Source organism: Globicephala melas, chromosome 6 (genome assembly GCF_963455315.2).
Source record: "Globicephala melas chromosome 6, mGloMel1.2, whole genome shotgun sequence".
Classification (NCBI taxonomy): Eukaryota; Metazoa; Chordata; class Mammalia; order Artiodactyla; family Delphinidae; genus Globicephala; species Globicephala melas.
In genome coordinates, this window is record NC_083319.1 from 13,913,657 (window position 1) to 13,941,263 (window position 27,607).

At 35.6% G+C, this 27,607-nt stretch overlaps 1 protein-coding gene across 11 annotated transcripts in view; it reads right to left on the reverse strand.

Moving 5' to 3' along the window:
• CNTRL (centriolin) overlaps positions 1-27,607 on the reverse strand; it is an 84,607-nt gene that overhangs the window by 42,325 nt on the left and 14,675 nt on the right. For 6 of the 11 annotated variants that reach the window (XM_060300540.2, XM_060300542.2, XM_060300538.2 and 3 more), the window contains exons 5-14: positions 26,830-26,971; positions 24,688-24,874; positions 19,959-20,155; positions 15,995-16,051; positions 13,781-13,900; positions 12,586-12,814; positions 11,135-11,244; positions 8,956-9,150; positions 4,018-4,171; positions 2,593-2,813 (exon numbers count right to left, since the gene is read on the reverse strand). In XM_060300540.2, coding sequence (XP_060156523.1) covers positions 2,593-2,813; positions 4,018-4,171; positions 8,956-9,150; positions 11,135-11,244; positions 12,586-12,814; positions 13,781-13,900; positions 15,995-16,051; positions 19,959-20,155; positions 24,688-24,874; positions 26,830-26,971 — 1,612 coding nt within the window. The remainder of the gene's footprint in view (positions 1-2,592; positions 2,814-4,017; positions 4,172-8,955; positions 9,151-11,134; positions 11,245-12,585; positions 12,815-13,780; positions 13,901-15,994; positions 16,052-19,958; positions 20,156-24,687; positions 24,875-26,829; positions 26,972-27,607) is intronic. The other 5 variants (XM_060300539.2, XM_060300536.2, XM_030858815.3 and 2 more) reach the window with 3 other exon arrangements.

Here is a 27,607-nt window from a genome sequence, read left to right on the forward strand (position 1 = left end):
TAAAAGAAGGACAGAGTCAGCATATGAACTGAGATTTCTGACTCCAAAGCCCACACTCTTCCTGTTAAACCACAGTATGTTCACTTATCAGAAGAACAAAATGGGACTAGCACTCTCTAATATTAAGGATGAGAGAGAAGCTTAAACGAGTGTTAACAAGAATATAAGTACCTGTTGATTAGCATACTACAGTTCTGATTCATTTTAGCCTATTTTTTTATGATTACACATTATAGCTTTCACCTGTTTATTTGGAATCTTGAAGAATTAAACTATTCTGATTAAAGAGGAGAATCCTGTGATAAGAACTTCTATAGAAGAGTTTCTCAGTAAGGGATCAAAAGACCACCTGGCATCTGAATCATATGGGTTGCTTGTCCAAAATGCAGACACTACTTATAACCAACAGAGGATTAATATCCAGAATATATAAAAAGTTCCTACAAATCATTAAGAAACAGACAATCCAATAGAAAAAATGGGCAAAGAATATGAATAGGGATTTCACTGAAGAGAAAAACTGAATGGCAAATAAACAGATGAAAAGTACTTAACATCTCCAGTAATCAAGTGAAAATGCAGTTAAAACAAGACACAATTTTGCACAGAGCATAGAGAAACAAGTTAAACAAACCATGAGGAAACAATCAGATAAATCCAGAACATGGGACACGCTACAGAACTACCAGCTGGATTCTACACACACACACGCGCGCGCGTGCGCGCACCATGAAAGACATTCTTGGCACAATTGGGAAAATGTGAATATGGCTCAGATATTAGATAATATTAGGGAATTGCTGTTAATTTTCCTAGGTATAATAATGGTATTGCACTGATGTAGGAAAATGTCCTCATTTTTAAGAGATATGTACTGAAGGGATGATGTCATAATATCTGCAATTTTCAAATGACCCAGCAAAAAAAAAAGATATAGAAAAATATTTGTTGAATCTAAGAGAGCACATAGATGCTCAATGAATTATTCTTTCAACTTTCCTGTAAATGTAAAAATTTTCATAAAAAAGACATCATTTCAAACTCAGCACATTGGCAAACACTAAGTCTGACAAAATGTTAAATTTCCTGAATTTGATCTTTATTCTGTGTTTATCTTAGAAAATGTCCTTGTTCTCAGGAAACATACTGAAATATTTAGAAGCTAAAGAGCATGATGTCTACCGCTAATTCTAAAATGATTAAGAAAAAAATTTATATAACAATGTATATAAAATCATGTAAAATTTTATATGAGACAGAAAGCAAATGTGGCAAAATAAATTGGTGACTCTGAATGGAAGGTATAGTGAGCTATTCTTGCAACTCTCCTGTAAGCTTGAAATTATTTCAAAATTAAGGCTTACAAAATAAAAGTGATAACATTAAGGTGATGTCAAGGATGTGGTGTAATGGTAGCCCTTCACACTGCTGGGGGGAACAGAAATTCACAAAATCACTATGGACAGTAATTTGACAATATCTAGTGAAGCTGAGAAGGCACGTACACTCTGACTCACAGTTCCACTGTGAACACAGTCCCCATGCTCAGGATGTGTGTAAGAATGTCACTCTCAATATTGTAATAGCAAAAGAATGGAAACCACCTCAATATCCCCCAAGAGGAGAATGAATAAGCAATAAATTTGTGGTAGGCACATACAATGGGATGCTATATACATCAATAAAAATAGAGCTACATGTATCAACTTGCATAATTCTCAAAAACATAAACATGAAGGAAGAAAGGAAGTAGCCAAAGAATACATTATGTACTTTTTATATAAATCCTAAAATTATGCAAAACTATAATACGTATTGTTTATAGATGGATACACATATAATAAAAGAAGAGAGATAGAGGGAAATGATAACCATATTCAGGATTTTGCTACCTCTGGGAGGGGTACACAGAGGGTTTCAAATATATCTGTATGTTTTAGTTTTTAAGCTGTGAGTACATAGTGTTAAATATTTTTGATATTCTTATATGTCTGATAAATTTCATAACATTAAAACAAATTAATTCAAATTTCCAAAGCCAGCCCTACTGAGGATGAGGTTTGGGAATCTGGGTTCTCCTGCAATGTAAAGTTTACCAAACAACTAAAACAGAGCAAGTGAAATCTCCAAATGAATGTCAACAAATCAAGCATGGAAGGGTATAATTTACAATGCTGTGTCTGTTTTGTTATCTGTAAAATAATACTACAATTATGAAGTAACAGCAACAAGAATAAGAAAAATTATGTTATGCTTAATTTTGCTACACAAATAACAAAATATGAACATCTAATACAGTATTTGTAATAGCTATAATTTCTTATTCTTTAGAGTTATTTGATCACAATACTTTTCAGGGATAGCAATTCAGCTAAAATAATCTTCCTTTTCTTAGTAAGGGAAAAATAATGCTTCCAAGTGTGTCACAACTAAAGGGGAAAAAAACCCCAAAACACTAAATAGCCCCTAACACTTTTGCCACTTATAATTGCACTGTGGCTAACTTCCTTAACTAACTTCCTTAACTAACTTAACTTGGACATCATCCACTTCTGAAGGTAAGGAAAACAGACAAGAAGAAACAAATCATACCTTCCTCATATTTTCTGCATCTAAGGCAACTATTTCCAGTTGGTCCCTTTCCTGCTTGACCTCAGTCAATCTCTGCAGCAATGTCTCTTTCTCATCCTGTAGCCTTCTGCACTCATTCTGGGCCTGAGTAGCCTGGCCTTTGACAGTCCCCAGGTATTCTTGCAACCCACTGATGACACCTTCTAAGTCCTTCTTCAGGGCTTCATTTGCTGCTATCTGGCCTAAGCAAGACGAAGAAAGGGAAGACGATAATATATATAAGAAAATGCTTTCAAGATACATAATTACTGCATTTAGTCTCCTTAGCTATTGTTACTAGCTAAGAATGACATTTTAAGCTTTCAATTATTTCCTACTATCTTAGATTTCATTTTCAAGATATAGTAATAGCTTTCCCCCCTATTATCCATGGTACAGGAGTATTAAGCAGGTACACAATAAAAATAGTATATTCATTGGCATTGCTTATGAAATGCTTAATACATGCTATAAAAAGTTTAAAGTAGTGATTTCCAAATAAAATAACGAAAAGTGTGCAACAAAACAGTTCTTGCTGCTAGACACACAAAACAAAACCAAGTCAAATCCCAGACTAGCAGCATTAACCTGTAACCTGAAGACTTATAAAAACAAACAAACCATATATTGGGTTTACTATGTCCAGGCACTTCATGAACACTATTTCATTTAATCTTCCCCAAACTAATGATCATGACAGAAATAATTTATCCCAGGTAACACAGCTGATAATGGCAAAACAAGGACTGGGGTCTTTTTACCACAAGCCAAGGCTCTCATCACTTACAGTCTATTATCTTCCTCTTCCACTATTATGGCAATGTCACATTTTTTTTAAATGATTTTTTTAAATGGGTGGAAGATCTATTTTTATTATTTATTTAAAAAATTTTCTTTTTTGGCCACACTGTGCAGCTTGTGGGATCTTAGTTCCCCAACTAGGGATTGAACCTGGGCCCATGGCAGTAAAAGCAAAAGAGTCCTAATCACTGGACCACCTGGGAATTCCCAGCAATGTCACAATTGAAATTTGCACTGCAGAAATAGATCCTAAAATTCTTTCTGCAGTCTCCTTATAACCAGACACCGAATGCCTGATATCAACGGACTCTTTGCTCCTGAAAAGATTTTAGGCCTTAGAAGAAGACAATCACATGCCAGAGTTTATCATGATAATGTACGGATTTCTTGCCATAGTGACCTGACTCACTAGGACATCAACCCAAGAAAACTAAAATAAAAATTTTTAATTTTATTAAACATTTTTGAGTACTCTGCAAATATTTCCCTATCAAATACTAGTACTAACAGCTGAAGCATATTCAGCTAATATCTGGATTAATGCCTGTTATTTGTCTTTTATTAACACTGAATCTGATTTACCTTAAATCATACTTAAATTCTCACCTTCAGTAAGCTGTTGTTCAAGGTCCTTAATCTCTTCAGTTTCTTTAGCAATTCTAGAAAGTATCTCATCCAAACGACTTTCAAGTTGTTTGTACTGCTTGTTCATAATGTCAAGCTGTTGTTCTTTACCCCTCTTCTGAGCCTTCATATGGCACTGAATTGAAAAAAAAAAATAAAATCCCTAATTCTTTAAACTCTTATAAAAATAATAGTCCTTAATAACATTTCTAGGGAAGAGTGGAAAAGAAAATGTAACAATTTGCATCTGTTTTGTGTCAGACACTGTTGTTTTCACATGAAGTTTTCATTTAAACCTCATGATAACTTGATGTGGAAATCATCTCCATTTTACAGATGAGCAAACTGAGGCTCAGGAAGGTTAAGTGATTTTTCCCAGGTAACAGCTAGTAGGTAATGCAGCCAATTTCAGTGTTCTTTGCACTGCACTAAAATGTATCTTTCCAAAAGGTTTCCCAAAAGTTAATTGATTACATATACATATATCCATAGGAAAAGGCTATATTCTAAAATGTTAACAAAGGTTACATCTGGGTGGAAAGATTACAAGAGATTTTTAATAAGTTTTTTTAGCTAAAAAATTTATAATAGACAAGTAATAACTTTTTATTAAAAAACATTAAGTATAATTTTTAAAAAGGTTTTTTTGGGGAAATACAGACATGAAATAAATACTTCCTTAGAATTCAAGTTTATTTTCTTTTTTTTTTAACTTCTTTATTATTGGAGTATAATTGCTTTACAATGGTGTTAGTTTCTGCTTTATAACAAAGTGAATCAGCTATACATATACATATATTCCCATATCTCCTCCCTCTTGCATCTCCCTCCCACCCTCCCTATCCCACCCCTCTAGGTGGTCACAAAGCACCGAGCTGATCTCCCTGTGCTATGCGGCTCCTTCCCACTAGCTATCTATTTTACATTTGGTAGTGTATATAGTGTCCATTCCACTCTCTCACTTTGTCCCAGCTTACCCTTCCCCCTCCCCGTGTCCTCAACGAGTTTATTTTCAATTCCTTATACAAAGAAACATTTTGCTTTTAAGTTCCATAAACTGGGAGTTGAGAGGGACCTCGAAGACCATTTAGCCCAGTGATTCTCAAGATGGAGGGCCCTATGGAGGCACACCCCTGCAACCACTACATACAGCTGCAACCACTACATATGCCCCTGGTGGAAAAGAGCTTCCACACACCCACACACACTCTGACAGTCATCGCTTTAGGGAGCTACTGTTAACTGAAAGGACTGGATTGTATTTCTCAGGTGTGCTGGGGGAAAAACTGAAAACTGATGACCTAGTCTAACTCTTCCTTTTACATGTGAGAAAACTGAATCTCAGATCCATCAAATGACTTGCCCAGGTCTCCTTAAGCAACTGTTCATATGGAGACAAAATAATTCCCCAGAGAACCTGTGCCCTCCCACTCACATCACACCCTCGCAGCTCTAGTTTGCCCCCACAGGATCAGAGGAACAGAACAATAATAAATCAAGAGAAAGTTACCAGGAGAAAGAACTATATTAGTCTGAACAACAAACTCCATGCGTCTCAAGTCTAAGACTACAATTTGATTATAAAAGAACATTTCTCAATTTTACAAGTCTGCTGCCTCCAAAGACAAGAAAGAAAGTCTCTTCATTTCTGAAGAATAAATGAGAGGCAGCTTGATTGGAAGGTTTTTATTTTACTACTGGTAAAACGTGATGGATGTTCAAAACTCTTCTCCTACTCTCCCAAAATACCCATCTGAAGTCTTTCTGAGAAGATAACTGCAGATAAAACCTTAAATTCTAAGTAAATTTAGGATTTTTATGGCTCAAGAAAGAATTTTCAAAAAGATCTACACTCATATCTGTATCAATAAATCTTAAAAATTCACCATTAAAACTTCCACTGAAATCTCTACATGCAGGACAAAAAAATTAGTTCAATACACCAATGATCTGCATTAAACACATGGGAGCAAAAGTAGATTCAGCGATTTTCACTACCATGGAGCTCACAATAGAGGTACTGTAAAAACAGGAACTTACATCTCTCACTCCTCCTCCTTTTTAAATCCTTTGTACACAGAGAGAGAAAATGATCATACCTTAATTTAGAATTTGTCCTGATAAAACTGAGACGTTGAGAACAGAGGAACTGTGGGCGGAACGCTTTCCAATGCTGTCTTGAAAATTCATGTGCACTTCCCTCTCTGACAGCCACAATTTTGTAAACGCCTCTGAGCCTCTAACCTCCCAGCGCTTCAAACCACATTCCTGGCAGAGATTGAGCGGCAGCCCAGCCCGTCCAATCACAAGCAGCCTCTGAAGGCAGGCCACACCCTCCGTGCTTTAAATCACAACACAGGAAGCTTCCACAGGCCAATCACGCACAATCTTTGCAACAGATTACTACAGATTAATTGCCTTTAGCATACAGTTTGCTCCCATAGAGCATTGCTAGACAGGGAACAGGGATACAAATCTTCCTTTATTATGTTTGCTCCTGTGGTATTTCTGCTTCTGCGAATGTTTTCTAGAACTAAAATGGGATTTGATTTTTATATAGTACCTTTTCCTTTTGAAAACTAGTTAAATGCTTATGTCTGTTGAAAACTTGGCTTGGCTCTGAGCTAATTTTAAAAATAATTAATCTCTTTAGACCTGTAACTCCTTTGTGAGGCTCTGCCTCTTCCTAAAAGGGGGTACTTTGGGAAATCATTTAATCTTTCTAAATCATATTTTCATTTTATGCAAATTTAAAAAGTCACCAGTCTCATTTGGATGCTGTAATAAAATAAAGTTCCACACCATATGTGCCTAAAACCAAGTGCAATGCAAGACACGTCACTGGCACTTAACATACTTGTTTTCCATCATATCTCAGTCATTTACTGTTTCCTAATCTCTCAAGCTTTTACTTTAAATTCTATTTGCTATTCAGAAAGATACTTCATCTGATTAGATAATAAAAGTTAAATAAAAGCCTGAATCTGCAGAAAAATATGCAGAATACCATTCTTGATTCTTTCCCTCTTGCTAAAATGTTCACATTTTGCAGCCTAAAATGGGGTGCCTAACACTAGGCATTAAGGTGACTTTGTGCAAATTAGAAAAAGATGCTCCTTCCAGGTGAACAAATTAAAAAGAGACATCCTCTGGTGCTCAGACTAAGACTGTAACCCTAAGAAGTAACCTTCACAAGTTTTAACAATACCAAAAAGGAACTTCAAAATCTGGCTTGTATGTTTCATCTCCACTATTACAGATTGATTTTGACTACCTTCAAAACTTGGATGCCTTTCCTACTTCTCATTTAACTCCTTTCTATATGTAATTCTTTACAGATATCCAGTGTGTATTAGACTCCCGGTATGCCAAGACTATCACAGTCCTAAGTTGAAAGCAAACAGACAATCTAGGTTCTGATTACACTCATAGATCACAGAACTACAAGAGGGAGTAAAGGAGCTTTGGGTAGTGCCTATAGGCCAGTTCTTCCCTACTTTCCTTAATGCAAGCATTCATAAACATAGCACTGGCCCCTGGGGATTCAGTTCCTGTCCTCAGGGGCCTTACATGGGGTGGTAGACTTCTGAACAAATAAATATGATACAGGAAGATATCACAGACCACATTATATATTATTTAAAATCTCTAATTTTTCATGTAATGAAAATTCTTCAAGATAATCAAGACTACTTTTGGTTTCTTTTTTTTTTTTTTGCGGTACGCAGGCCTCTCACTGCTGTGGCCTCTCCCATTGCGCAGCACAGGCTCCGGACGTGCAGGCCCAGCGGCCATGGCTCACGGGCCCAGCCGCTCCGCGGCATGTGGTATCTTCCCGGACCAGGGCACGAACCCGGGTCCCCTGCATCGGCAGGCGGACTCTCAACCACTGTGCCACCAGAGAAGCCCTGGTTTCAATTTTAATACTAAGTCTTAGGCTTTTGTTATAAAAGACCTTATGTCTGTGATGATATGGTCACCCTTTGTCAAAATTAGCTGGCCTCCAAAAAATATCTATGATATTTTACTAAAATGCTTAAAGGGATAACTAAATAACTTGTCAAGTACATAAAGCAATTATAGTGCATTGTCTTTACCATGTTAAATTCTATGGTTTCTCATAATCCAGAGATTTTAAAGTTTTTTTTTAAATAACCTTATTATTCAAAGTATACCAGTAAAATATGCAGGAAATATTCTTACTTCTATTTTACAAATATTGGCTAAAATATAAACCATTAGTAAGACTTTTCACAGTAGAGACAGAAAGAGACAAGAACCTAACTCCATCATCCAGCCACCTGACCACCTCTGGCCACATTTTAGGAAGACATACTCTAGAGAAATGTTTTCTTTTTAAGGACAAAACAAAACAATATGAAACAACAAATAGCTTTAGTGGAATATTTGCATAAAGGATTAAAGAAGAGGTAGAAAAAGGACTCCGAACGCCCTCAGCTCTCCCATCTTGCAACCTTGCTGTTAAGAAAGAAGAAAATAAAACAAGGAGAGAGAAAGAGTAAGAGGTTTGGAGAGCACCTTAGAGCAGGTTACTCTTGATTTGAAATATAATGAAATTCAATTACTTAAAAAAAAAATGTATATCATTCATCAATTGTTCTACTGAAAGCTACTACCTCCATCAAGCCCTAGGTTGTTTTGTTTTAAACACACACACACACTTCATATATATGTGTGTGTGTGTATGTATATACACACATATGTATATATATATAATACACATACATACACTCATATTATATATACACACATATAAACATATGTATTGCTCAGATTTGTGCATCAAACTAAAAGATTTTCAGAAAGGACTCTGAGGCTAAAAACGATGAGACATAATACCCAGAAAGAATGATATGCTCATCCCCATAGAACAAGCCAAAGATCTCTTCATTTACTTACATGTTTTGGGTCTTTGGAATCCAGACTATCAATACCTATTTGCAGGTCCTTGATCTCCTTCTGCTTTTCAGCAATTTCTCCTCTTTGCTTTTCCATCTGCATTTCTAGATCCAGAGCTTCTTGGCGTAATTTATTTAGAAGTTGTATCCTACCACTCAACTGCCTGTAAAGAAAGTCTTTCTCCGCTTCTGAAATCTAATTCCCCCCCCACCCCAACATACAATTAACAGAGGACAGCAACACTGATTTACAGATTTACAGAAAACAACTAGTACAATTTAAAAAGGTATTCCATGCTCTATCAGGTTTTTTTTAATAATAAAAGTAAAATGCAGGAGATACCTAGGCACTCCATTCATATCTTATACTTTTATCCCTATTATATGTAAGAAAATTTTATTTTATAAAAGCTTATGAAAACAATAGCAGTAGAAATGAAGTTGTCATATTAGTATAAATAATTTATAAATTATTATTAATAATAACCATAGTATTAATGGTAGCTGACTTTATATAGCACTTACCCTTGTATTAGAATATCAAGCCAACTGACAATGTAATGAAAAATTTAGGCTATATTATACTTACTCATTTAAAATAACTATTTTTTCCAAGCACATTTTGTAAGCATCCATTTACTTAAAAATTATGTACATTATTTACTTCTACCAATTTATCTATATAAAGCTTTCGCCAGTACTGTTATAAAACATTCTTATTTAATTATTAAAATCATTCTTAATAGCTCCATCCACCTCATCTCCCATTTTCAATCCATCTTTAAGTCCTGTCTATTCTACTGCCAGATTTTACCTAGTCTTCTTTCTCTCCATGTCCACCATCACCTTTGTAGTCCAAGCCATTATCATGTCTTGCCTGTACTAAACAACAGCCTCCTAACCGATATACACATCTCCATTTTTTCCATCTCTCTCAACCCATTTCACTCTCATCAAGTAGCCAGAGTGACCTTATAAAAATACAAATAGGATCAGCCATGCTACCACCTAAAGTCCTTCAAAGGTTTCCCATTACATTCAGAATAAAATTCAAACCCCTTAAAATGGCCTATGATGCCTGGCATGAGCTTTAACCTCATCTTCCACTATACTCTCCCTCATCCTGCAGAGGAATCTTTAGTCTGAAGTCTTTTGCACACACTGTCACCTCTGCCTGGAATATGCTTGCCCTTAATTCTGCCTTACTGGCTCTTTTTCATCCTTTGGGTCTCAGCCTAAATGTCACTTCCTCAGTGAGGCCTTTGTGGGTTGCAGCAATCTACATCCTCTTTACTGTCTCTCCTAATTTTCTTTCCCCCCTAGAACTTATGTTGTTTAACTATACATTTCTTTTAAACTTATTTTTACTTATTTTTTGCCTACTTCCTGCCCAAGAGAGAGGAACACATCCGTTTTTTTCATTACTCAGGGCCCAGCTCAGTCAGCAACTGCCACATAAACTTGAATCAATTTCTAGTTACTAAATAATTTGAAACTAATGACACAGGGTTATCTTTTTAAAAGAATATATAATTTGGACTTCACCTTCTTTTCTTCCTACTATGGTATGAATACATTACCATCACAATTTTCAAATACTGATTTTTAAAATTTGCAAATAACTAAAACCTTTTACTTACTTAAAAACTAAAATGTCAAAATACTTCCTTTTTTGAACTTTCTCCCTATGCAACTACATCATGGGTTTGAGCTGCTTGCTTCTTCATGACATCATCTTTATGTATACCATATTTTATATCATTTATATTTTTGCTACTCATGTTTAATAATGTTCATTGTAGAGGTGTTTTCTGGCTCTTAATCTAGGTTCCAGGATCTTAAAGGTGGCGAGTGCTTAATTAAATTAGGAGAGATATATTAGGAAGCAGCTTCCCTGGATAAATTGGACACTTTCATAATACAGTAGACTGAATATATCTTTTTACATAAATGGTTAAGTAATGTGTATCTATACACTCTATTAAATGCTAATAGGATGTCATCCTGAATGGAAGGAAATGAAATTGGAAAACGCTAGAACCATATCTGACTCTGAAATTTGTTATTCCGTAATTAATTAGGCAGCACTGATATAAAGATTTTTTTACACGGTTATGAAGAGGGAAACACATTTCATTTTTGGCATTTTCTCTTAGCAATGCAGCTTTACTTTTACTTACTTTTTTAAGTTGTACAGCTTCTTCCAGTTGTTTAAATTCTTCAGTAGCTCTTAAAATTTGTTGTTCTGCCTTTTCTATTTCATCATGCAGTTCTGATAGTCGAGCTTGTGCTGCAAATTTAAAAACCATGCACACAGGCACACAAGAAAAATCTTGAATTCTCAAATTTCTACCTTTTTCTTAGCAATAACTTCCTCCAATTAAATTCTGCAATTATACAACACAGGAATAAAAAAAAAAGTAATTTCTTATGATTGTTTTCCTCTCTATTAGTTAATCTCTAGAATAGTTTCATGATATGCCATAGAGCTATAATTGATCCATTTATTTGTAAAATCCTAACATAAAAGGGGCTCTGCTTGATACTCCCAACATTAAAGAACTCTTTTGAAAGAATAAGGATTTTATTTGTAAATATGTGCTTACATGTCACCAAGTTATAATTAGGTTTAGAGTATTAAACAAAAACCTGTGTTAGAGACAAATGCTTTATGATGGGATTCAATATCAAGAAATTCACTACTGATTTGGTAATCCCAAATCAGTGACTTTCCACCTCAAATTCCTGATTTCTTTCTCCCTCCCTGCCTCCTATAAAACTTGAGGCTGGTGTGATTTAGTTTCGCTTTCCCCTTCCAGAGCCTTGCATATAGTTTACGCAGGCACGGACAATTCGGCCTCTTTTCTCCCCTCTCCAAGTCAACCGCTATTGGCCTTCCATGTATTCCATTTAGCTGCCAACCAAGGGAAGATGGGCTACTAATCTCATTGCTTGAGATCCCCACAATGGGTCATGATTACTAGTGAGATGAATGAACTCAGGTCTGCTTTCTCCTTCCGCCATATGCATACAGCTAAGTGAGGAAGTGGGTCCAAAGTTTGCCATTTGGAAGGTCTCTAAGTGTCCCCTTGGATTGATTTCTTCCTCTTTGTGACTTGCCAGGAAGTGATAAGATTCCTTGAATTAGATGGCTGAGGGCGGGGTGCAGTTGACGAAGTGGAGTGTGGGGCAGGTCAAGAAGAGTCAGAGGCCAGCCTTAGGCCTAAGCCTAAGGAGAGTGCACTGATCCAGTTTATCCAAAGCACTACTTTAGGTTTTGGCGACATGTATAGGAATCAATAACTTTACTTGCTTCAATTATTACTAATTATGTCTTTGAATGTGTAAGTCCAATGGTGAGGAGCACCTGTTGGCAGGATGAAATTTAAGCATTCTTGGAGCCCCTGGACATGCTGCTATCAAATAACGGTCAAAAACCCCATTCTTCATAACAGGAATCATTAAAAAATAATCTGCTCAATGAATCACTGCTTTTGTTTTAGATGTCTCATGTAAACAACAATATAATAAATAACTTCAGCATGTTTAACTAGAAGAATTAAAAAACAAAATTTGCTTATATATTCAATTCTTTTGTATTTTTAAAGAATTTAAAGTAACTTTTTTTAACCTGCACTTATTTTGTTTTCTTTGTCTTCCAGTCGTGTGTCCAGTGGCGTATGGGCTCTCAAGTTCACATGTTCATTTCTAAGTTGTTCCCCTTCATCTGGATCCATCCTCTTGATCTCTACTAGCTGGGCATTATCGGTAATATAACTCTCTGTGGCAAACATATTTCTCTTGTATCTGGATTTGCCAATGTAAGGGCTTTCGTCTGGGGCTTTATCAATGTCAACATACTAAAAACAAAATAAATAAATCTTATGACTTAATAAGTAACTGCTATGCAGTCGAGTGACATTATTCATTTTATTAATGAAGAATATATCACAGAATTGCCTAAATAGTAATCCTACACACATAGAAGTTTAAAAAAATATGTAATTCTTTTATCTTATTCTTAATATACTAAAAAGGAACTAGAACAAAAAATGGTCTCAAAAGGATTACTCCTCCTATCCCCAAACAGTGAGCTGGATTGACTAAGAAAGTGCCTACAGTTATGTGGTTTTTGTTGTTGTTTTTAGCACTGCTGTATCTCTCAGATCAGAAATCTACATGTTTTATTTTGGTTTCTTGGCTGATATATAAGTAAAATATCAGTCTAATAAATTTTAAATGTTGAATTTTTACTAAAATAATTTTTCATAAAAATTTAGTATTTACTAAATACTAAATTTTTACTAAATCATATTTGATATGACATTTTATTATCATATATTATTTTATATGATACTGACTGGAGCTTGGAAGTTAAACAGTTCCCTGTTGCAGTGGCATTTATGGTATTTGTACAAATAATGGTTGACTAATAGTGAACCCACTGATTATTGAAAAAACAATGTAGGGAGATGTCTATTCCATGGTCACTGAAGCAGGCAGTGCACTTTTCCTGGAGGTTTGGATTTAAGGAAGCTGATCAACCACACTCTTGAGTGAGGTAACAGGATTAGAAGGGCTGCTTATGGTTACGAATATGGATGTGGGCAAATATCCTCTTGGGGCTTTTAACCTCTTTTGGACACTGCTCTACCTCACTGAGCCAAATAATTCACAGATTCAACCAAAATACTCTGCTGGTATCTTAAGAAAAACATGGAGTGGTTATTGATAAAATCATTTGAACATCTCCACCACCCTGCCCTCCCCTGCCCCATTCTATGCTGGCTTTAACTGTGGATTACTACAAAATCAAAATAACTCACCTCTGATGGATAATAATTCAGTGGCTCAAATTTAGCATCAATTTTATAAAAAGCCAATTCCTGTTCCAGTTCATACTGTTTCTGACATGCTCGAGTTAGTTCCATGGTCTTCTGCCTTAGCTATTGGCCCAATTTGATATGAAACAACACATAGATTCAGTAAGTTAGTATAAAGGTACAGTGGTGTGGCAAGCTCTAATTATAACTGATAATTAGATTTTTTAAAATCTCACAGCAAATAGAATAACATTAAGAGCATTTTATCTTAATTCTAAAATATTACAAAGAATGAAATACAAAATTATCATTTCATAAGAGATCACATAAAAGACCTTTGAAGTTTATATGTTATTTCAGGATACAATGAGTAAAAGTTTTAAAAATCATTTAAATTTGCCTTATCCAAACATGAAAATAACTCTGTATCAATTATTTTTAAGTAACTAGTCTACTAAGTACCTGCTTCCTGATTTCCCAATAACTGGTACTAATTTATTTAACTGACTCATGATAGTTTCAAATCATGGATAGAAATAATATTTGACATTTACTAAGAAATTAGAAGGAGCGAGAAGGATGAAAATAGGAGATTGGTTTTAATTGTTGTACTGATGTTGCTGTAGTATTTTGGCTAATGGCATCTCAGTTTTAAGTGTTCAGAACATTATTCTTTGTAATGGAGGATAAGGGATGTGAATAAGCTCAATCAGATCCAAATATAGGATATTAAATTTTTAATAAAGTAATCCTACTGTAATTACAACTTTTCAGTTATTCTTAGAAATTGTAGGAGCTAGAAGAAAAATCATCTAATCTAACCCTCTGAATTTATAAATAAAGAAACTGAGTCCCAGATTGGTGAACTGACTTGTCAAAAGTTACATCATTAGATTAGTGGCAGAAGTTAAATATTTTATTAACTACCAGTACCAGTCCCCTTTCTACTAAAGCAATCCTTGAGTTCATTTCAAAGGTCCACTAAGTGATTTCTGCTTTTTCATTCCCCCCAGCATCTGACAGTAGATACCAGACAAAAAAAGGCATGCAGAAACACTTCTTTAATATAAAAATGCAAGCTGAAGAAAATAAAACATAAACGAACATGAACATTTTACAAGGCCCGTGAAATCAAAGTCGTGCGTGATTTAGCTTTCAGTCACCTCCTGATTATCCAACTGAGTGGAAGTAAGGCTAACCTGGATAACAGGTAATTCTGACTGAGTACTCACTGTATGCCAGACACCATGCTAAGCATTTGACATATGCCATCTCACTGAATCTTCACAACTACCCTATGAGATGATAAAAGCTGTACAGAGAGGTTAAATAACTTGTCCAATTGCACAGCTGGCAGTGGAAGAGGCAGAGTTCAGTTCCAAGTTTCCCGATTTCAAATCCGACACTCTATTATACTACACTGCCTTCGATGTCCTGCTGCAGGGTGTCAAGCACATTACCCACATTGATGCTTTCACTGAATGCTCACAAGTCCCTGAGTCCCTAGAAGGCAACTCACAACCAACAATGTCAACTAATCTTGCGCTTCTCTCCCTAAAGATCAGTGGCAGTGGAGACAAACAAAGGCAAATGTGACTGAACGGTGGAGGCTATAGGGACTGGTCTCCACAGGCAAATACAGTTGACCCTTGAACAATGTCGGTTCGAACTGAGCAGGTTCACTTACACATACATTTCAATAGTAAATACTATAGTACTAGACGGTGGTTGTTTGAATCTGTGGATGCTGAGGAACTAAGGATATTGAGGACCAACTATAAGTTATACGTGGACTAACCCCTGTGTTGTTCAAGGCTCAACTTTAATAATGAATACTCTGTGCACCTTAAAGTACTTTTGTGTCTTTTACAGCAGTAGGCTTAGCATATAGTAAGCATTCAATAAATGTCCTTTGAAGAAATGCATAAATGGGAGCAAAGTGGGAGTCAAAGCCCGGGAAAGTATTAGCTGTGGATAATCAAGAGCTGACTGCAGTTAACATATTTACCAATAGGAAAAATGATACAAATTCTTTCCCCCACATTCAAATTCACTCTCCTATGTAAACAATCATTAAAAAAAATTATACATACACACAAGCACATTTCTCAAAAGGCAAGCCAGTTTCAAAACTTAAAATGTACATAAGGATATTAATACAAGTTTTCATGCAAACCATGAAAAACATAGTATACAATTCAGTCCTGAACAAACTACCTTTAAGGAAGAATAAAGAATCAGCAGAAAAGGGTCTGCAAGAAACCAAAACAAGGGCTAAAAGGAGAAAGAAGCAAACAGATACCATCACCTGGAGAATTCTAGAGAGTGAGGCTATAACAACATAAGCTGCTCTTTACTGACAACTTACCTTAGGAAGATATGGTTATTAATACCTGCATTATTCTCACATGGACACATTTTATCATCATTCTAATGGAGTTTTATATTTACCACCTTCCATTACTTAGCTTGATTCATTTCAAATCATTTTCATATTCATAACCTCACTTAGTCCTCACAACTCTGTGGGGCTGGCAGGACAGGTAAATCATCCTCATTTTAAAAATGAGGAAACAAGTACAGGAGTTTAAATAACTTGCAAAAAGACAATGAGTAACATTAATATTAAAGTTAACATTTGTTGGTGGCAGGAGAGGGGGACTACTACAGGTTAAATGGCCACCAGAAGTTTTCCTTCAATGTTACAATGCTTCATTTATAAGTTAATTGACTTACTATATGAGGAATTATTATATGAAACTAGAAAACATTATACAACTATAGGTGATATTATCACCAGATATTCTGCATAAGATAATGGAAAATGTTTTTCAAATGTAGTCTCTTGGAATAAGACACAGAATTTTTTTTTTTTAACATAGAATAGTCCTTTGGAATAATAAAAGAACTGGCAAAAGAATATGAATTTGAAGAATACAAAATAGCTAAGAAATACATATGCAGTACTCAGCTCTCCAATACCTAAAGAAATGCGAAATTAAAGCAATGAGATTCCATTTTTTTCTATCCTATTTACAAGTTCAAAATAATACTATCAAGTGGGGGTGGGCTCTTTCACCCACTGCTATAGAAGTGTGAAGCAGTTATAAGCTTTTTGAGGGGTAACATTAATAGCTATCAAAATTTAAAACTTACAGTGATTATGCTAAGGAAGTACTAGTATGAACGCGTAAGGTATATATATATATAAAGATTTTCTCTATAGTATTGTTTCTAATAACAAAAAAGTGGAAGCAACTTAAATATTCATCAATAAGAGAAGATTAAATAAATCATGGAAAATCCATATAGTGGAACACAATATACACTTTGAAAAGAATTTATGTGTGTGTGTATATATGTGTGCACATATATACACGTGTATGTATTTTTTTAACTTGGACAGCTGTCCAATGATATACTGTTTTGTAAAAAATAAGATGGTAGAATTTTTAAAAATATATAGTAAAATTTTTTTAAATCACAAAACATTCAAAAATATATATAATTACATATACACTATGTAATTATATATATATTGTAGAAGCATAGAAAACAAAAAGGATACATATTAACCTCCAAGGAATGTGGCAGGGGAAGAGTGAAACCTTCATTTTCTAGTGTATACATTTGTGTTGTCTGAATTTGTTATAATAAACATATAGTAACTTTGTATATAAAGTGTTTTTAAATAGTTAATGATAAAAGTAACATAATGACTCAAAAAGAGCACAGTCTGTCTTCTAACTGAAAACAATTACAGGAAAAAAAACGAACAAAAACTGTTGACAATTTACAAAACATTTATTTACAGCATAAACATATCAACATAATAAACGAACAAAAGAGAAAACTAGACAACTATAATAATCCATAATTTTGGGATAGCACACAAATATAAAATAAAATATTTTGCCATGATTTTCAATGGGTTGACTTAACGTGCACCAGGGAGTCAGCATATGGAAATCATAATTTTTTTTGTCTTAATAATACAAGATGAATTCTACACTATGAAAAAGATCAATAACTCAGGAAAATTTATTAAATGTTCACAAATATCAAGTGATACCAAAGTAAGTACTGTGCTTATTTTAAGTACTGTTTTATTTTTGTATTTAAAATACAACTGTTAAGTGATGGCACAAAGAGTTCACTGCTAAAATAAAACTGATTGTAATATGTCTTCAATGATTTAATTACTCATCATTCCACTCTTATGGAATGGAGTGCAAAAGATCTATGCATATTATAAGACCATTGATAATCACTGGTTTATTAACATCATATATAATATGCCTTCAGAATACAGCAGACATATTTGAAAACTACCTTCAAATAAGAGGCATATGAAGGAAGCCACAAATGCTCCGAATGTTTGACTAACAGAGCTGGGAAAGCGGCCCTGTCTTTTATCATGTCCCCCTGACAAAGAAGAGCTCAAGAAAGAGGTAATTAAGTAGTATTTGGATTTCAAGTAACAATTTCCCTCTCTATACAGAGGAGGGAACGCTTTTTTTTCTTGCTTAAAAATGTAAGTGCTTAGGCAGAATTCTTGTCAATAAATCAAGTAACTAAGCCAGAATGCCAATCTTGAAAGGGGGATGCAAAAAAAAAAGATAACTGTATCAAGGATTCTGCTAATTATATGAGAAATACAATTCTCTAAGTTATGCACAGAGATCAGAAAAAGAACTGTCAAAAGAAAAAGAGAGTACCAATAGCTATTTTTTTCTTCAAGGAAAGTAGACTAATAATTTTACAGAATCAAATTATCAAGGTTGAAAAGGGCTTTTAGGGTGATTTAGTCCATCTCCCTGACCAATGTTTTTTTTTATCTTTTCCCTAAACCCTGAGCACATGGCCTGTTTCAGTGATAGCACACACATTCCAGAGTTATCACATTTTATCTCAAGACAGCTATTATATAGATTTCTTCTTCATTACTAAATGAAAAACTGTTTTCCTATAATTCTTTTTGCCATTTCTTAATTTTAACTCTTGGTACCTTCATCAATAACTCCAGTCCCTCTTCCATGAAACAGTCCTTTGACTATCTGAAAGCAATTGTCACAGCTCACTGGGTCTCCTCTTCTCCAGCCTGGACACCCCTGTTGCTTTGGCCACTTCTCAGACATGGTCTCAAGACCTTTGAAGCCGCTGGGTCAGGTACCTTCTGAAGATATGCTATCTAGTCTGTCTAAATCTTTCTCTTTTAAGATATCTTTTCTACCTATTTTAACCATAAAGCCAAATTATTTAAAATTTAAACATTAAAGATATGCATATATGGCAATTTGAAAGTGCTCTATGATTCTACTCCCCTAAAATAACTGCTGTCAAGAATTTGGTATACATTCTACCATTTGACTTACACATACTTATACTATTATATACTTCCTTTATATATAGGACCATACTTGATATACAGCTTGCTTTTTTTCATATAGCAATATATGTTAGACGTCTTTCCATATGAGGATATACAGCTCTGCCTTCCTTTGATAAGAACACTATTATTCTACCACATGGATATCTACTGAGGGACATTTTAGTTATTCTCAATATTTTGTTAATATAGACAATAATGTAGTCAATGTCCTTGTATATATATGTGTATATGTATATTTATATACATACACACATGTATCTACATATATCTCTTTATACATTCTTGTACCATTTCTACAGACTATATTATTAGAAATATATATTATATTATACTATAACTTACAGAATAACCAATAAATAATATAAATATTATATACAATATTTCCAATATACAGGACATAGGGTACATCCATTTAAATTTGGATAATTTTGCCAAATTGCTTTCTAAAAGTTTTTGCCAACGTACAGCCTCACCAACGGTGTTGTTGTTTAAAAAAATACAGACATCTAAGGGCAGTCTGACCAACTCCCCACGGTGTGGGGCTTCATCTTCCTCATTTGTTCTGGATATCATACTTTCACATAACACAGCTCAAGACAGTATGCATCTTTTGGGCAACCATACCATAGAGTGTGCAGTCAACTACAACCTGTCAAACCAGTTGCACATATTTCTGTTAAACCACATCTTCCCCATTTTATAGTCAGGAAGCTGTGTTTTTAGACCTAAGAACAAAGAATTTTCTATTTCAAGAGAATATAGTCAAGGCAATGTAAAATACGGACTTACCAGTTCATTTTTCGTGTTTAGGTTACTCTCTAGCTCCTCACAGCTCTGTTTTTGTAACATGGCCTCCTCTTTTAATGATTTGTTCAACTTATCTTGATTTTTAATTTCCTCGAGGAACCTTGTTTGTTTGCTTTTAAGCTCTTCAGTTTCCATCACCTTCTTCTCCAGGTCTCTTTCCAGTCTTTCTACCTCTTCTGCTAGTACAAATTTAATAGTTTATTGATCATTATATTTTCTATTTGAAGAAACATAAGACTATTTCTCAAATAATAACAAAAGAAGTCTTAGAATAGTATATATACAATTCTACTTTTAAAATTATTCACTATGGTTTTGGAAAAAAAGATTATTTTGAGCTAGAAAGTGATTTCTATTAAGAGGTAAGAAGGTATTACCATGTGGATAACAATTTTAAAAGATAACACAAAAATAAGGTGACTATAGGTGCGTGGGTTTATCTCTGGGCTTTCTATCCTGTTCCGTTGATCTATATTTCTGTTTTTGTGCCAGTACCATAATGTCTTGATTACTGTAGCTTTGTAGTATAGTCTGAAGTCTGGGAGCCTGATTCCTCCAGCTCCATTTTTCTTTCTCAAGATTGCTTTGGGGCTTCCCTGGTGGCACAGTGGTTAAGAATCTGCCTGCCAATGAAGGTGACAGGGGTTTGGGCCCTGGCCCGGGAAGATCCCACACGCCGTGGAGCAACTAAGCCTGTGCACCACAATTACTGAGCCTGCGCTCTAGAGCCCGCGAGCCACAACTACTGAGCCTGCGTGCCACAACTACTGAAGCCTGCACGCCTAGACCCCATGCTCCGCAACAAGAGAAGCCACTGCAATGAGAAGCCCGTGCACCGCAACAAAGGGTAGCCCCCGCTCGCTGCAACTAGAGAAAGGCTGCGCGCAGCAACAAAGACCCAATGCAGCCAAAAATAAATAAATAAAAAATAAATTTAAAATTAGAAAAAGGGCTTCCCTGGTGGCGCAGTGGTTGAGAGTCTGCCTGCCAGTGCAGGGGACATGGGTTCGAGCCCTGGTCTGGGAGGATCCCACATGCCATGGAGCAACTGTGCCCATGAGCCACAACTACTGAGCCTGCGCGTCTGGAGCCTGTGCTCCGCAACAAGAGAGGCCGCGATAGTGAGAGGCCTGCGCACCGCGATGAAGAGTGGCCCCCACTCGCCGCAACTAGAGAAAGCCCTCACACAGAAATGAAGACCCAACACAGCAAAAATAAATAAATTAATTAATTAATTAAAAAAAAAAGAAAATTAAAAAAAACTTCTTAAAAAAAAAGATTGCTTTGGCTATTTGGGGTCTTTTGTGTTTCCATACAAATTGTGAAATTTTTTGTTCTAGTTCTGTGAAAAATGCCAGTGGTAGGTTGAGAGGGATTGCATTGAATCTGTAGATTGCTTTGGGTACTATAGTCATTTTCACAATGTTGATTCTTCTAATCCAAGAACATGGTATATCTCTCCATCTGTTTGTACCATCTTTAATTTCTTTCATCAGTGTCTTATAGTTTTCTGCATACAGGTCTTTTGTCTCCTTAGGTAGGTTTATTCCTAGGTATTTTATTCTTTTTGTTGCAGTGGTAAATGGGAGTGTTTCCTTAATTTCTCTTTCAGATTTTTCATCATTAGTGTATAGGAATGCAAGAGATTTCTGTGCATTAATTTTGTATCCTGCTACTTTACCAAATTCATTGATTAGCTCTAATAGTTTTCTGGTAGCATCTTTAGGATTCTCTATGTATAGTATCATGTCATCTGCAAACAGTGACAGCTTTACTTCATCTTTTCCAATTTGGATTCCTTTTATTTCTTTTTCTTCTCTGATTGCTGTGGCTAAAACTTCCAAAACTATGTTGAATAACAGTGGTGAGAGTGGACAACCTTGTCTTGTTCCTGATCTTAGAGGAAATGGTTTCAGTTTTTCACCATTGAGAATGATGTTGGCTGTGGGTTTGTCATATATGGCCTTTATTATGTTGAGGTAAGCTCCCTCTATGCCTACTTTCTAGAGGGTTTTTATCATAAATGGGTGTTGAATTTTGTCGAAAACTTTTTCCACCTGCATGCTTTTATTCACACCTTCTCCCTGGAACTGTCTTCCTCTATCTCCTACTGGCGTATTTTGCATCCTCCAGGTCTTAGTTTTAAAAACTATTCTGAGAAGCCTGCCCTGACTCTACCCTCCCCAGGTTGGACACTTCTCAGGGATGCTATGATGCCACCCTGCACCTCTGACGCAGTCCTCATCACAGAGAGAGTTGGAAAATGTGATCAAATAGCTTGGCTGTCTGCCTTCTCCACTAAAGTTTTGTGAAAGCAGAAACCGCATCTATCTGTATTACCACTGGATCCCAAGAGCTCAGCATCACTAAAAGCTCTTAATTAACATCCAAAGTTGTGAATGAATTATAAGTACTTTAAACATTTCCCCAAACAGTATATTTATATAATGACTTCCCCTTGCATTATTTATATTTTTTAATGATTCCAAAACATCAACTTCTGGGTAACAAATGTTGAGTTAGGGGGATCCGAAACAAATAAAAATCTACCATTTCTCAAGTATTGGATCAAACCATATGAAACTGTTGTTTTTATAAGTCAAAATGGACTAACTTGAACATACAGGCTCATGCCCTAACATTATCATGTTAGGCTATTTCATACCTTCCTCTTCCCTTCAAACCTCCCATACTCCTTCTATTTTCTTTTTCTTTCCAATCTTTTTTTTTAAATTAATTTTTATTGGAGTATAGTTGCTTTGCAATGTTGTACTCCTCCTATTTTCTTTCTCAGCTGATGACCTCTTATTTTATTGAGAAAACAGACCCCACCAGTGGGAACTTCCTCATCTTCCTACCACCAAGGCAACAAAACTACCCATACCTACACACATCTTCTCTCCCTTCTGATGGAGAAAGTGTCCCATCCCTCTTATCAATAGACAATCTTTCCTTTTTTTTTCTAATCTCATCTCCTGTCTTCTCAAGGACCAAAAGAACTAAGCCACGATTTGTCTCTCCACTCCGCTCTTGAATATTTTCTGTTGCTTTGATTACTAGCTTTGAGGTTTATTGCACTTGCTTCTCCATTTCCTGGTTGGAAGCTACTGGTGAAATTTTTTTAAACTTACTTTAAAAAATTCATTTATTAGGTACTAGGGGAGGAAACTGTGGGAGGCAATATCAAATCTTTACCCAAATGTCTCCCTCCCATTCAGTCTTCAATCTATAATCTAGCATTTGTCCCAGCCACTCCTGAACTGCTCTTGTCAAGCTCATCATCATGTTGTCACTCTAAAGCACTTCTCTGTGCTCATTTTTCTTCTTCATGTCTCAGCAACAGTCAGCATAGCTGACCACTTTCTCTTTTGAAATCTTCTCTGGGCTTCTGCAACCTACTACTTCCTGGTTTTCTCCTACCTTGCTGGCCTCTCTTTCTCAGTTTTCTTAACTGGCTCCTCTTCATGCTCTTCCAAACCCCTGCCTGAGTGAGCTAGTTGATTCCGGTGGAATTAAATATTATTTTTATGCTGATGAATCCCAAATTTATATCTCTAGGACAGATCTCTTGAACTCCAGACTCATATTTCTGATTCTCTTCTTGGTTGTCTCACAGACATTCAAACTCAACATTCTGAGTTCTCCCATTTTCCAAAACAATACTACCATCCAACCACTTACTCAAGCCAGAAGCTTGGGGATTATCCAATTCATTAGAAAGTGCTGCTGATGCTACTTCCAAAGCTGATCCGTCTATTCCACATCTACCACCTAAATACAGGCCACCAACATTTCTAAGGCAATAGCCTTCTAACATGTCCCTTTATCTCTATTTTGCCCTGCTTCAAATCATTCTCCATCCAGCATCAAAAATAATCTTAATATACAAACCCCCGCTTAAAAGTTGTCAGTGGCTTTCCACTGCACCTGGAATAAAATCCAAACCCCAAGGCCCTGTGCCATCTCTCCCCTCCCCATCTCTCCAAACTTTCACCTGGGCTATCCTCCAGTCATACTGATCTTCTTTCTGTCTCTTAACTCACCAGGGTCTTTCCAATCTCAAAGTACAAGCTGCTCCCTCTCCCTCAGGCCTTTCTTCACATGACTAATCCTCTCCTGCCTTTGCCTTCAGCTTATATGTCACTTCCTCAGAGAGCCATTCCTTTACACCACTTTCCAAAAAGGGGGTTCTCCTCTGTTACTTTATCTGGGTTTACTTGTTTTTTTGTCTATCTTCTCCACTAAAACACAAGCTGCACGAAGGCCAGTACCTTACGTCTTGATCACCATTATATCTTTAGTGCCAGATACAGTGCCTGGCTCACAGTACATGCCTAATGAATATTTGCTGAGTTCATTGATTTATGATGCCATTGTCTATGCAAATTTTTTTTTTTTTTTTTCCGGTACGCGGGCCTCTCACTGTTGTGGCCTCTCCCGTTGTGGAGCACAGGCTCCAGACGCTCAGGCTCAGCAGCCATGGCTCATGGGCCCAGCCGCTCCACGGCATGTGGGATCCTCCCAGACCGGGGCACGAACCCGCGTCCCCTGCATCGGCAGGTGGACTCTCAACCACTGCGCCACCAGGGAAGCCCATATGCAAATTTTAATAGCATTATAAAGTTCATAATAAATATTTTTTTTCTGGATAATTTCTGAAATAAATTCCTCTCCCACCCAAATTTAGTTTTTTAAAAATATGTCACCTCACCTAAACTGAATCTCTCAAAAGCTTCCTGTCTGTCCTGAGTGGTTACTGGCTGACCTTCCAAACTTTCCAGTGAACGGAGGTGAAAAATGGTGAACTGGAGGTAATGAGGAAGGGTCACAACTGGATTTTCAGCTAGGATCACAGAAGTCAAATCTTGAAGGGGTTTCAATTTGCTTACATCTTGGAGCTGAAATGATAGGTAACATTATAATTGGTATAATTGAATTTAAAAATCATAAACATCAAGATGTTAAAAAAATAAATAAATAAATAAAATAAAAATCATAAACATACCTAAGGGAAGTAATAAATCAAGGAAATTGCTATTAACATGGCAAGCAACCTATTCATGAAACCTATTATCCAAAAGTAGTGATTTGAAGGGCGGAAAAGAAAGGAGTATTTGAGAATCTAAAATGTATCAAGGGCAGTATTAGGCATTTTCCATATACTATTTTATCTGTGACTCCTCACAAAAACCTATGATATAAGAACCATCTTAATTTTCTAGATGATGAAACTGAGGTTCAAAGAATTTAGGTGACTTGCTCAAAGCTCAGAGGTTATATGTTAATGAAATAGGATTTGAATTCAAGACTGTGAAACTCTAATCCTATTATCTTTTCAGTATGCTGATTGAACAAATCAAAAATATAAATGGCTATAAAAAAGGAGTTTGGTAAATCTTCAGGTAACAGTTATACTTGATAGTTAAAAGAAATAAGGATATGTAGAGACACTCACAGTTCTGAAGTAAGATTTTTACATTTACCCAAAGAGGGATTTTAAAAGGTTGAGAAACACTACTATCAATAGCTAGTATAAATAAATCTCTCCCAAGTGGATGTGCACTCTTACTGAAGCCAATGTCAAATATGAACTGGGATGAGAAGGTCTTACAAAATTAGAAATAATAATAAGTATTTATTAAATGATTTTCCTGTTAACAGTCCTATCTAGGGATCAACTACTTTTGGAACATGTGTGGCAAATTTTAAATAGATTCATGGTTACCTCCTCCCATCACCCCATAAGCTCCAAGAGCTCCAAGGTGATGCTGTGTAACATGGCATGGGGCTTGGGCTGTGAGGCTCCTGGGCTGTCACAGTGAAATGGTAGAGTCACCTTACCAGATCTTTATAAAGATGAAATGAGAAAGCATAAACATTGCACAGCATTAAACAAATGTTATTTATTATTATTGGCTTCTACTGGTGAAAGTTTAAAATACTAAATAACTCTAATGCTGTATTCCTTATAGTTTTTAAAGTATTTTCACATCTATCATTTCATCTGAGCCCCATACCACTTCTGAAAGAAGGCAGGGCAGGGACTCTCTAATTTAAATAGTGAGTTTTAGAGAGATGAAAGATTCTCCAAAGGTCACAGAAGCAAAGTCTAGACCCATATTGGAAGTCACATCTTTTATTTTCTATTCTAAGACTTAAGTTCTTTAAATTATAGCAGGATTGTACCAATTTTAATACAGATTTAAGTAAATTAATGTTTTTACTTTTCAATGCTTATTGAATATCTAACTGTATAAATATCACAAGGAAATCATAAAATATACTCCAGAGAAAAATACACATCATTATTAGCTTATGTGAACCACGAAAACAAAGTTGCCCTACTATAAAAAGCTAGTGATTAACACTTCTTGTAACACCTAACACTATAATCAAGATTAATTCAGATTAATTCACAAGTTTGAAAAAAAAGAACTCTGCTCTAGCCATTCAGTGACATGGATTCGGGCACAAGTTGAATGACTTTGGGTAAGAGAGTTACCCTCTCTGAGACTTTACTTGAAAATGGGATAAGACAATGGTACCTAACTCACAGAATTATAAAAATAATCCCTGCACTGTCTCCTTAACAAGAGTATTTTGAGGCTCAAATGAAATGAAAGATGGGAAAATGCTAAGAGGTCAACTTTTAGCTACCATGGAACCATGCAAAACCAGGACTGCCTATATTTAATTACCATAGAGAATACTAGCTTATGTCTGAATTTGATGTTTTGTCAAAGAACCAAAGACATTAGAAGAAGTCCCATTTTAAAAAAAACTTAGATTTTAATTTTTTGCTTCAACAAATCCAAAAATTTTTTAAATATTCTTGCTACTTTGAATAACTTACCGATGATATCTTGTTGCCTTTCAGATTGAGGACTCGCAAACATTTTAACTTCTTCCCTAACCATACTGGAATATGTTCAATTTCATTTCCCGCAAGGTTTAGCTTTTGCAGATTATGCATATTTTCTATACCTTCAATTTTGCTGGAAACCAAAGGGTAAAATCAAACTTAGTAATAAGTACAATGATAGTGCCCCTCCATTGTATTTTAAGAATAAACAGGCTTGGTTTTATGTGGAGTTACTTTCCATAATTATAATTTATAAATGAGAATTTAAAAAGAGTGGCTAAAAACAAATTTACCAGAACAGCTCTAGTAAACTCTTCATTACTGTCTGTGCCCAGGAATCCTACCTATCTTACTATCAGACTTTAAGATCCCACAACACAGAAGAGTCTGTCTGTAGCATTCTCACTAACCACTGTGAAGACTACTAGTGGACAGCAAGGGGAGAGCTAGAAAGTTCAACAGCACACACTGTGCTATGTGCTACAGCCCTGCATAAGAACAAGATGTCCTTAACTATTACCTTAAATCATCAACAAAAGATTAGCTATGCCAGCAGGATATGGCTGCTACTTTGAGCTGGTGGACCCCCAGAATGATACTGTATTTATGAACAAAAATATTTTAATCAGAATATTTAAATTAATAAAACATTATCACCCATATTCAGGAATTTTCATTGATGAAATACTTTCCCAAGTTGATTCCAATTTAATTCCTTGGTCAATTCTCTATACTGGGCAAATATTTCCAAGCTTCTTTATTTTCAGTT